The following is a 13,342-nucleotide window of genomic DNA, read 5'->3' on the forward strand; positions in this document are numbered from 1 at the left end:
TTTATTTAATTCATCAGCAATGCTCAGAAAATGATTGTTAAATACTGTATATATATCCAACTTACCAGTAACAGAAATATTTTTACTATGAACTGAATTTATATTGTTGACCTTGTACTGCTGACCAGACACTACCTTCACAACTGACCATATGGTTTTAATTTTATCCTATTAATTAGCTGTTCTATTTGTGTCCCATATACTCTTTGCCTTCCTAATAACATTTTTAAGCACCTTAAAATACTGTTTGAAATGGGCTACTGTAGCTTGATTGTAATTACTTCTAAAATTTTGATATAATTCCCGCTTTATTCTACATGATATCCTGATCCCACTAGTCAGCCACCCAGGCTGCCTTTCACTGCTAGTACCCCGTTTAGAACATTCTAATGGAAACCAACTCTCAAAGAGCATGAGGAATGTGTTAAGGAAAGCATTATGTTTGTCATCTATCTTATCGGCACTATAAACATCATGGCACTCTTGTTCCTTAACGAGGTTTAAAAAACTCTCTATTGCGAGTGGATTAGCTTTCCTACATAGTTTGTAATATATGTGACATTTGTTTGAGTATCCAAGCCTTTTAGTGCAAAAATTTGAGCATCATGACCTGAAAGGTCATTCACCCATTTATTAACAGAATGCCCATCTAGTAACGAATTGCTACATTTTCTCTTATGACTACATTTTCTCTTGTATTTTCTGTTTCATGGCCCTCTTTTTTTTGTAACAATATGTGCATACAAATATAGGAAATGTATTTGGGCTCCTTAATGTTAGCTCATATTATATGATTGTACTCACCTTTTTGAGTAAAGTATTAGCCATTCACAGCTGAAAATGTTAAAGTAAAACAAAGCTTTCTTTTTTCAGGGAGCCCCTCAGAAAATGGAGATGAAGCAGTAACTATAAGAGTCTTACCAAGTTTACTTGACCCTCTTGAAGAGCAAAGTGCAGTTATCAAAGAACTCGAGAAATACACTTTGTATAATATCACTGTATTGTGTTTCACAGATCCTGGAGATGGGAAAAGAAGTGACCCAGTTGAAGTCAGAACTAAAGAAGATGGTTAGTCATGTTTATATTGTACTGTATATTCACTATGTAACTGTTTTAAGATATAAGGCTGGGAAAAAAATGTTTGATAACTGCTAAAAATTTTTGTTGGCATTAGTGAGGCATTTATGGTTTGTGCTGCTTTTAATATTGGGATGTAAAATTAAAATAAACGTATTTTCTGTTTCATGGGAAAGATCAAAGGTATAGAATTCAGTTTCTGTATTGTAGATATCTTTTTGGTTATTAGAATTTTAATTCATATTAATTCCGTATGAATATATACAATAATATTTATGAGGGTGTCTTTCTGTGTAGGAACAAAGCACCTTGATTTTTAGAGGCAAAGGGTTGTGAACTGTCATGGCACAAATTTTACAATTCTATTGAGGTGCAAAAAATTTATGTTGCCTATTTTATTCTTCTTCTTTCTCTTCTACTTCGTCTTCCTGAAACATTTCTGCTTATGCAGGTCATTCACAATGCATCTTCCAATCTTTTTTTTCCACATAGTCTATCAGTCAATGTTTACTGCCATTTTAATTCTCTCCAGTTCATATCATCCTCCACCTGGTCTCTTCATGTTGTTCATGGTGTTCCACTTGGTCTTATGCCATATATAAAATGGTATATATTTACATAAAATTTAAAATGTGTGTTTAAGTGTAATTTTGGTATAAGTGAAAAAAGTGAAATTGTTTTGATTATGAAATTTACAATTTTACTGTAAACTACACATCACTACACTGCCATATTTATTGATTCACTGCTTTTTTTCCTTCTTAGACGTGGCTGTTGTGCCCATAATCTACTCGGTCTTTTCATTCTTGCACTTTTTTTAGCCAAAATTATTCACCTCTCTCTCTCTCTCTCTCTCTCTCTCTCTCTCTCTCTCTCTCTCTCTCTCTCTCTCTCTCTCTCTCTTACTGCTAGTTGAAGTAGTTTATATGCCTAATATCATCAGGAGTGCCTCTGTTGATGTAGTTCTATACGCACTTGTGAGTACAGAATTCTGCTTTGTTGGGCTTTACAAAGGACTGTAATGTCTCTACATTTTTGGCTTTGTAGGTGCATATACTCATCCATAGACAATAATTGAAGAGTACCTTATGATATGCTTGTTTAAAACTTATAGGTGGCTGGAAATTTCTTTGGTCAACTGATGCTATTTTGTTGAGAACTTTTAATGCTCCTTTGGCAAATGACTTCCACATTTGTGTGAAAGTTCTGCTTCTTGTTACTATTTATTCTCAAATGTATATGTACTTCTTTTAGTTGATTGTTTATTCATGATGTGGTGTTCCTCACTCTCAATAGTGTTCCTTCTTGCAACATTTAAATCAATGTGTCTGCTACTATTGTTAATTTATTATCTAGGCACCAATCACTTAGTGTTACTCTGTGAACTGGTTTTCCAGATCAGAGTGTCTTTAGAAATTTAGCAGCCAATGGCCACATTTTAAATGTATCTAGCTGTGTAGAGTACCAACATCAGATACGTTTGACATTGGCACTATACGCTGTCAGATATAGTGAATGTGTGGCTGCTGGCGACTAAATTTCTAAAGATACTCGTATCTGATGAATGAGATTGGTAATAAAGGAAATTATATGTGACTCGTGGCTGCTGAACAATTTTATCTTTATGTAAGAACTAGTCTGTTGCTCTCTTCTTATTTCATCCTCGTGCCGGCAGCTGTTATTATTTGCATACGTCTGCTCCAGTAAGGTGAACAGGGCACAGCACCACAAATTATGAAATGGTCTGTCTATGTTGATCATTATTCGCATGACATATCACTGAGATGACAAAAGTCATACGATACCTCCCAATATCGTGTAGATCTGCTTTTGCCCACTGTAGTGCAGCAGCTCAACATGACATGGACTCAACAAGTTGTTGGAAGTCTCCTGCAGAAATATTGAGTCGTGCTGCCTCTGTGGTGACAATGCAGGATTTTCTACACGAACTGAGCTCTCGATTATGTCACATAAATGTTCGATGGGATCCTTGTCAGGTGATCTGGTTTGTTAGATAATTTGCTCAAATTTTTTTTATAATGTTTTCCATACCAATCACGGACAGTTGCAGCCCAGTGACATGGCACATTGTCAGTCATAAAAGTTTGTTTGACTGAAAATGGTCCCTAAGTAGCCAAACATAACCATTTCCAGTCAGTGATAAGTGCAGTTGCACTAGAGGGCTCAGTCCATTCCGTGTAAACACGGCCCACACCATTGTGGACCCACCACCAGCTTGAAAAGAGCCTTGTTGACAACCTGTGGGGTGCATCACTGTCGACACTACTATTAGCTCTTACCAACTGAAATTAGAAATTGTCTCACCAGGCCAAAGTTTTCCAGTCATCTAGGTTCCAACTGATATGATCATGAGCCCAGGAGATGTGCTGTTAGCAAAGGCACTTGCATTAGTAGTCTGTTGCCATTGGCCATTAATGCCAAATTTCGCCACACTGTATGAACGGATACATTCATTGTACATCCCAATTGATTTCTGTGCTTATTTCATGCAGTGCTGCTTGTCTGTTAGCACTGACAACTCCACGCAAGGACTGCTGTTGTTGGTCATTAAGTGAAAACCATCTGCCACTGCATTATCCACGGTGAGGTGTAATGCCTGAAGTTTGGTGTTCTAGGCACGTGTGACACTGTGAATCTTGGAATATTGAATTGTGTAACGATTTCCGAAATGAAATATCCCATGCGTCTAGCTCCAAACTCCATTATGCATCCAAAGTTTGTTAATTCCCATTGTTCCTATGATCACATCAGAAACTTTTTCACATGAGTCACTGGAATAAAAATGACACGTCTGCCAGTGCACTTCTGTTTTTTATACCTTGCGTACATGATACTACTGCCACCTGTATATGTGTATATTGCTATCTCGTGACTTTTGTCACCTCATTGTATGCCATCTGAGTTATTAACAATATGCAGTGTTGTCTCACTTCATCTGGAAACTCTGATATGATTATCATGCAGAGGTCTCTTTCCTACTAGTTTTCTTTGATTCCTTGGACACCTGCATAGGAGTTTTCCCATATTTTAGCTATAATATGTATTAAGCAAATAAGTGTGTAGCAGTTAGGCTGTCTTGGGTCTTTCATTAGTGTAATGATATTCATTGTTTGTCAAGTTCTGGTCATCTATTTCTGCAGAAGACATTTATTAAATAACATTGTCATATGCAGTATTTCTGCCACAGTTCTATCTGGCTTGCGATGTTCTCTCTCTCTCTCTCTCTCTCTCTCTCTCTCTCCCCCTCTCTCTCTCTCCCTCTCCCTCTTCCTCTTCCACTCTCCCTCCTGTTATCTTTGTTAGTTATTGCATGCTATTAGACATGTTGCTTGCTGTCACACTGTACACTTGTGACACACTCAGCCAATTCTGAATTTGGATAGGAGAGAGAGTGCTATTTGCACCATTGCTTCCTTTCATTGTAGCTGCTTCCAGAAACTTCACTGTGTTTTTCTAGTATAATTCTCTTTATTATACTGTTTTTCCTTCTTAGTATTGCTATTTTGAGTATTGCCTGTCTCACTTTTGTTTTGCATGCCTTTATCTTTCCTTATCCTGCTCTTCAAATTTGAACTGATAGTCTTGGTTCTTTCTGTGTGCATCCCTTCTCCCTTTTGGTGGGGCAATCCCCCCACTCAAAAGTGATTAGTAAGGGACGTTTGAGAAATTGGGAGAATAAAACATCTTCAAACATGCTAACAGACTGGTGCCACGTATTGTATTTTATTGTCTTGAGTTTTTGGGAATGTCTCATTAGTCTCAACAACTTACTGAAGAAATGAGTCGAGTGAAAGTTGAGAGAATAGATGTATATGTCCACATACTGTGCATTACAGATATAGTTTTTTTATCTGTTTGATATCTAAACCATATAATTTTATCCTTATTTATGAAATGCTGGCAAGCTTAAGCCAGAAAATAATACGTATTATATGGGCTCTGTGTAACTAAAGGTTCCTCTGTATGTAATGACAGTGTGTATTTATATTCTCTACTAGCCATTGACTACATGAAGTGGAATGGGCTTTGCACTAATATACCATACCAGTCACTATATGAATTACTGTTCAAATTGCATGTACAAATAATTTATCCTATATTAATCTGTTGTATAGAATTGTAATCATAATCCTAAAATTCAATTTCTGCTATACTTGCATGTACAAATAATTTATCCTATATTAATCTGTTGTACAGAATTGTAATCACAATCCTAAAATTCAATTTCTGCTATACTTGCATGTACAAATAATTTATCCTATATTAATCTGTTGTACAGAATTGTAATCATAATCCTAAAATTCAATTTATGCTATACTTGCATACAAGAATTTTCTTAAACTGTAAAATGGATTGTTTATTAACCATTTATACAGCTTACTTTCAAATTTATTGAAAGGTGTATTGATTGCGGAGTGTGGCAGTTTATTAAAAAATTTTAAACAGTTCACTTTGTGCGAGTTGCCTTTTTTTTGTCAGCTGATGCCTAGGATTGTCAATACACTTCTTGATTCTGGTGTCATGACAGCGTATGTTCTCTATGGTGTAAACTCTTCTACGTTTTTTTCACATGTATCAATAATTCATGGATATAAATATTTATCACTGTCATCAATTTGGTCTTAACAAGTAAATGGTGGCAGTGTCCCTTGAATCAACCTCTTATCTGTAGAACCTTTTTCTGAATCAGTAATACATCACTGATATGAGTTGAGTAACCTCATAACAATAGTGCATGAGATATGTGAGAATGGAAAAGTCCAAAGCAAACTACCCTAAGATATTCATCTCTTAAATGGGGTTGTCATTTACTTTGGAATTAGTGTCTATTCCGATCAGTTTTACAGACTTTACTTCAGTGTCTTTGGCTAGTCCCAACAGCAGGAGCTGAGTTTCCTCAGGATTGCACAGTAGGTTAATAGATGAAAACCAATTAAGTGTTAAGGAGAGTGTCCTGTGATTTCTGTTGTAACCTCAATGTGTCTTGATATGTGATGATTAAAGTTGTGTCATCCAGATAACAGACTGAAGCCTAACATAATGTGACAAATCATCAATTGCAACAGTGAAGAAGAACGGTTCAAGGACAAAGCCCTGAGGCAAACCAGATATGATTTTCTTCAGGGAAGAATGCGTATTTTAAATTGACACAAATTGCTTTGTGTTCTTTAGACAAGAATTAATTATTTCTAGTGCTGTGTTATTTATTCCATAATACTGTAGTTTGACTAGTAAGATGTCATAGGGATATTGTCGAAAGCCTTACTCAATCCTCAATCCTCATGCTTTCCAAATGCTGTTAACGTCTGGTTAATAATTTCGAGGACTGGAGGGGTGGTATTTTGTTCTTATCAAAACCCATGCTGTCTACTACAAACAGGGCATGCTTTTTTAAGTAATTACTATACTGTATGTGAAAAATAGCTTTAAATACTTTGGAAAAGATTGTAACAATAGACACAGACCTCTAGTTCTCAGGGAGATGCTTTTTCCCCTTTTTGTATATCGATATAAGTTCTGAAATTTTGAGCTGATCAGGAAAAACTCCAAATTCCAGGCAGTTATTTATAACAAAAGCAAGTGATTTGCAAATAAGCTGTATTGTCTTTTTTATTGTGTAGTTTGATAGCAAGTAGCAGTCGATGCTTATCGAGTTAGAAAATTTTGAAACAGCGTTTACTATATCTTTGGGTGTGACAAGATCCAAATGGAATTCATGTCCTCTAGGAAGCTATTCATCCAGTAAGTCAGTAGCTGATGTGTTTCACTGGTTAATTTTAGATCTTAATCCATTTACTATAGTAGTAAAGTATTTATTGAACTCTTCTTGCTCAAGCAAAACGTCTTTAGTTCGGCTAGAAGTGAATTGTTGTGTTAAATCATCCCAGGCAGCCTTACATTTGTTTGGAGTCCCTTCTATGTCAGTTTCATTGGTACCTTATAGCATTCTTCTTGAATCGAATTTAAGTATGTGTCCCTCAGTAAGATTTTTTAGATTTTGCTGTATCTGTAGGCATTACAAATATGACTTTTTTTTCTAAACTGGTTATTACTTCAGTGTCATCATTACCAAGTACTTCACTTGATCTGCTTCAGTACCAGATGAAGTTGGGAGCTTGCAGTTCGATGATATAAGTGATCGGGCTGTGAAGGTAATTTGGAGTGCACCGAAACGAACTAATGGAATACTTAGAGGTTATCAGCTGAAGTATATGCAGAAGGATAGCTTAAGTGATGTCAAAACACAAAACTTCACGGCTGATGCCATTAGTGTGATGGTAAACAACTTACAAGTAAGTATACCACAAAGAAAGAAATTGTTCAAACAATTTTTAATATTTTTATCTCAGTAATTCTGTTTTAATTGTTTTGAATTCACAGCTTATACATAGTCGTCATGTATGGACTGAAAATTAGCGTAATTTTCTTCATTGTTTTTCACGGGAAAAAATTTCTGTTAAAATATCACTCATTTCAGAAGAAAGCCAGTCGGTCCTTAGTGGCCGGAGACAGTAGCCATGTGTGAGTTAGTTGTTGTTATTGAGTAAATGTCTAAGAACTTAAATATTTCTAGTATTCTTTACATTGTGCCTGTCTGCGACATAAAGCCCTTCTCTATGTGTTGAGTAGCACTCTATCCTTTCCATATTTTTATTTCATCGTGGTGTTTCCATTGTTTAATTTTGAAGATTATACTTATATTTTACTTAGCCTATCAATTGTGTCTATGCAGACCTTATTATCAATGGAACTTTATTTCCTATCTTCAGTGGGACTTTAAATCGTATCTTTCTTTTTCCAAGAACGGTACAAAACTGACCTTTCATAACATCTACAACCAACTGCTGTTTTGGCATCAAAATGTCATACACCCCCGCCCAGCTGCTGGTTTGCCATCAAAGTACCATAAAGTACCACAGAGAGATTTAGTATACGACTCAGTTATTGGATACAATTCTTATTGAATTTAAATGTATTAACGATGGTGAAAATTAGATAAGGCACTACTGAATAGAATTGGGGCGAAAATAAATTGTGGCACAGCTTGTCTGAAAGAAGGGATCGGTTGATAGGATGTCATCAATGACATAAAGGGATCATGAGTTTAGAAGTTGAGGGAAGAGTAAGGGGTAAAAACTGTAGGGCATGCCAGGAGATGAATACAGCAAGCAGGTTCAGATAGATGTTGGGGGCAGTAGTTATTCGAATACAAAGAGGCTTACACATGACAGAGTAATGTGGAGACCTGCACCAAACCAATCTTTGGACTGAAGACCACAACAGTTTAGAGGGTAAGAAGGAACATCGAGTTCTGAGTTAAAATTTAAGCTCCTTTATTGTGAATCTTGTAAGATTTAATTAATGTGCAAACTGAGACACTATATTGATTTCAATGCTATGAAATGTTCCTGTACAACCAGTGCAATAGCTTTTCTTTTCAGAAAAATTGTATACAACATTATTTTTGGTAAGATGGAAAAAAAAAACCTTAGAAAAATATCTCGATGTGAAATTAGTTGCCCAGTGGGAATGGCGATAAGGAGCATTAAGCCTACTTTTGAACACGCAAAATTACTTCATTGGTGAGATTCCTTTTCTGGAGATTAAAAGTTACACACTTCGCTAAATGTCACATGTATCAGTTTCTACTTAACATTTAGTCAAGCAAGCAGTTAGCAGGCCTTTTTCTATAAGAAATATAGCACCTAAGATTTTAGACTAAGCAGATTCAGAAAGATGTAGGTTGCAGTAGGTACAGGGAGATAAAGAAGCTTGTACAGGACAGGGTAGCATGCAGAGCTGCATCAAACCAGTCTCAGGACTGAAGGCTACAACAACAACATGTAAGGAATGTGCCATAAGTGTTGTAGGACAAGGTAATTTTATTAAAGACTGAGGTGACAGGTAACTCAACATTGTAGAAGCTTCTAACAACACATTCAGGCACCACCCTGTTGAAGAAATGACAGTACCATGGGGATAACAGCCTGTGCAATGTAGTTGGACTGATTACTTCACCCTGCAGTAACACGAAATGTGACCACGAGTTGTAACTGATGACCCCCCGCACCTTGAAGCCTTGGAAAAGACCTGTGTCCCATGGGCGAATGCACTCTGGATTAGGCAGCTCACCAGGTGTATGCCTTACTCTCTTACATACATTGTTCACCCACAGACAGATCTTGCTCACCTGACTGAGACAACAGAGCACCACTCGATGCTCCAGTCTACTGTTTCATGATATGAGAGGAACTATACATGGCTGTGTCTGGTGTCTGTAGGAGCCTGGCCAGAGGCACACATAGTCTTAATGCAGTTGCAAACAGACAGTTCCCAATGGTCCCCGAAAACAGACCAGATGAGAATATGCCCAGATTTCATCCCTGGATGATGTTTAGTTGGCCACCATTGCTCGTACAATGCACAGGTCTCAATTTGAGTCTCTACTGTGTGGAAATATAGAACCTGATTTGCCGGTATGCGAATGTTTCATTGACCATTGTTGAAAGCAACTAAACACTACTGATACATTGTACCCAATACATGCAGCAAGTCATCAATATGTGCACTCGGCTGCCCGCAACTCTGCAATGCAACCTCGTTCAAATAGCAGAAACTGTTTAACAGGGCTATGTACTTGTTGACAGGGCATCATTGTACCCTAGAATGAATGTTGTAAACGCTGTTCACTTCTAAACTCCGCACAGTTACTACGTGCAGAATCAAAACAGAGGGTGCACAGGCAGGGCTCTGGAATGCCATCTGATTACCAATGTCTGTGACAAATGAATCAATAACACTACAACTATGCAGTGTGCCTATATTATACCCTGGTGCCAATGAACACAGTCCTCTAGAATTTTGCACCCTTTTTACTGGCAGTGTATTCCAGGCACAAATTTATTTCAATGTAGGGACAGATGAAAGTCAAAGGGTGCCATATGCAGTGTATAGAAGGGGACTTCTAACAGTTCCTTTGTGATGAAATGCATTCACAAAGCAAAAGAGGGCTTTCTTTTAGTTGTAACTCAGGCCTCTTTTTGTATTTTATTTTTTCTAGTTGGTCCAGAAGACTTGTTTAATATTTGATAGCTATTGTTTTATTCTTTGTAATCAGTAATTCCTTTTTCATCTAAGAAAGCAGTGTTCATAAGCTTATCTGTAGATGGAACAAATTTTGCCTGTTTTGGTACAAGGCCACTGCCGTCAGTCTGAGGTTTATGTTTCCCTTCTGGGATGAAGTGGTGGACCCATATTTCATCCACAATAACAGACTGGTGCACAAAATCAGTCCTGAAATTGATTTATTTAATTTTAGTCAATATTCAGTACATACTGTACCTACCTCACTCAAAATTTTTCATAGTTCATTCCTGATTTGAAATGCACTTTATCTTTTCTCCTGATGTGTCTGTGGCAACAGCTGTTTTATAATGCTGATCATACACTATCGTATTGTGCAGTTTCTCAGTGTTTTCATCTGTAGTTGCAGTTTTTGATTGTTCGTGTGAATAACCACTAAGAGAAAATCTAAGGTACTTATTTCTTGACTGTTTGAAATGAAGTGTAAACCTTCACAAACTTTGGATGAATTTCCTATTGATGATAAATCATACAACCCAGTAAATGTTTCTGGTGGCATTTTACTTCAGTTGATCTGTTTGATTAAATTATCAAATATATGCCATGTATTAAATTTACTCTTTACTTACAGTATTGCACATGAAGTACCAACCTTTAAAAAAACCATTGATATGAATGTGACTCTTAATTTTGTTCTTATCCTTTTGAGTACTGAACTTCTGCTGCAGTTATCGAATAATATAATTTTGCTGAGTACTGAAAAGATGTGTAGCCCCTATACATGCTCTATACACTAATTATGACTGCCAGATGATGGTAACCACAAACACGATGAAAGCGTAGTATGTTTTCAATACAAGAAGACACTTTATTTATGAATTCAAAATGGTGAAGAAATATAAAGTGTGTGTGATTATTAATTGTTGGATTGTTTTCTTTTTAATTATTTTTGTTTGTTAACCATGCTTTAGTAGTTCTTGTCCCTGCAGTTGGTAGACAGACATTTCTTTGGTGTCTCAGATAGAATTTGTATATTTGTTTCTTGTGTTATCATAGCTCTTGGTTTTCATTGTAAAACTAAACATGTAACACTTACATAATTGAATTGCATGCATGGATCAAAAACATATTATTGTTTTTGTTTTGGAATTGTTATTGGCCTGATCTACAGCATGTCCATAACTAAAGTTTGAGTTTAAAAACACTGTAGAAAGAGTACTGCTGCTCAGAATCATGTCAAATTTGACCCAAGGGAAAACATCATTGGGGAGGGGGTTTACACAAAAATGGATGGCACTGTAAGCATCTTAACATAAATGTACTCAGCTATGAATGACAAAATGAATCACAATACACGGCTATGGTTTGAGTGAGTTGCACATGACACCATCAGTACTGCTCAATGTGCATGACTGCTCAAGTTTGGCAGTCAACAGTTGTGGCACTGCTAGAGAGGTAAGCACATCCACCATGGCAAGGTTGTACCACAGTGGATGGGAAAAATCAATTTTTAGTTGTCTTGAGGCCAAAAACTGCATAAAAAGCAAAATTACATCAGTTTTCAGTTGTCATGACACTGTTGCAAGACATGTTCAGTATGCTGCCCACTGGTTTTTGCCACAAGTTGAAATCGAGAAATTGCAAGTTCAATACCATATTGGCACATCTCAGGGGTCACTTTCAGAATGCGTTGCACTATGTGTATTTTCAACTCAGCTACATTGGGACTTGGATCACTGAACACAACATCTTTCAGATAACCCCACAGCCAGATTGGGTGATCTGGACAGCCAGGCTGTAGGGAAATGTCAGCTAATAGTTCTCACATTTCCAAAATGCCCCCACAGCAGCCGCTTGACCGGCTGTGCAATGTGCGGAGGAGCAGCATCTTGCATAAAAATGATGCTACTCGCACATCCAAGCTGTTGAAGGGTTTAAGTGATACTGGTGCGCAAAAGACTTATGCTTTAACAGTGATGGTATAGGCATCAGGAGCCTCAACGAAAAAATATAGCTCCACGATAAATGATGCAGTCACCTTTGCAGACTGAAGTGGTACCGATTGATGTATGTGCAGATTTTCCGTTGCTCATATTCTGTAATTCTGCATGTTGACATGTCCTTGGAGATGGAAATGGGCTTTGTTTGTCCACAGAATGTTTCATGGCCATTTATTGTCCACTTGTACATGAGCCAGAAATTTCAGAGTGAATGTTTGTCTTGCTGGCAGGTCAGAAGGAAGCAACTTGTGAAATTTGGTGATTTTGTATGGGTAGCAATGTAGGATGTTTTGTAGGATTTTAAGCACTGTGCTCCGAAGGCAATACCCCACGCACAGCATGGTTGCACACCACCAATTGACACCACCTGCAATACTGTGGCCAAATGTTCAACAGATGTTGGATCAACTGCTTTCAGCCCTCTGTCACACTGCACTTAAAGAGAACATGTCTTTTCAAATTTTGTAATTGTTTTCCCCAGACGCTTAGCAGACATCATACCAGTGCCTTTTTTCATACCCGTAAGTGTCTGGAATTTCTGCAGGGTTACTGGTGCAGTCACCCACCCCACCCCAATGTTAGTCCCCCTGTGTCAGTAACATGCTACTTAAATCTGACTTCATTCTGAGCAGTGGTTCTCTTTCTACAACATTTTGAAGCTGGAACATTAATTGTGGACACCTCGTGCTTTCTTACATATAGTGATGGTTTTATTTAAGGAAGTCTTTGTAGTACAGTGTGTACAGTGCCCGCATAGCAGTTAACATTTAATACTGATATATTATTAGAAAGGAGGATTAGTGACATGTTATTAAAAAGGAAGTTTTGAGTGTATTTTCATCTCAGTCTTTACATTTCAGGCAATGACCCACTATCGCTTTGAAGTTTCTGCATGGACTTCTGTGGGTTTTGGTCCTGTGAAAGTGGCAACCATTCAGTCTGGTATAGAACCAGTGTTACCTCATCCACCTACAAAGTTAGCTGTCTCAAACATTGAACCATTTTCTGTGGTGCTGCAGTTTACTCCTGGATTTGATGGCAATTCTTCAATAGCTAAATGGACAGTGGAGGTACAATTTTAAATTAACAGTTTCCCTGAATACTGGTTTTTTTGTTATTTCACTTTACATTTCATCAGTTATATTCATGTAGCTACTTCC

The 13,342-nt window shown here is 37.2% G+C and overlaps 1 protein-coding gene across 7 annotated transcripts in view; it reads left to right on the forward strand.

The window, feature by feature from the left end:
- LOC126272780 (protein sidekick) overlaps positions 1–13,342 on the forward strand; it is a 614,097-nt gene that overhangs the window by 541,553 nt on the left and 59,202 nt on the right. For all 7 annotated transcript variants that reach the window (XM_049975937.1, XM_049975981.1, XM_049975945.1 and 4 more), the window contains 3 exons: positions 874–1,068; positions 7,195–7,391; positions 13,043–13,252. In XM_049975937.1, the coding sequence (XP_049831894.1) occupies positions 874–1,068; positions 7,195–7,391; positions 13,043–13,252 (602 nt within the window). The remainder of the gene's footprint in view (positions 1–873; positions 1,069–7,194; positions 7,392–13,042; positions 13,253–13,342) is intronic.

This window comes from Schistocerca gregaria, chromosome 1, assembly GCF_023897955.1.
Source record: "Schistocerca gregaria isolate iqSchGreg1 chromosome 1, iqSchGreg1.2, whole genome shotgun sequence".
NCBI lineage: Eukaryota > Metazoa > Arthropoda > Insecta > Orthoptera > Acrididae > Schistocerca > Schistocerca gregaria.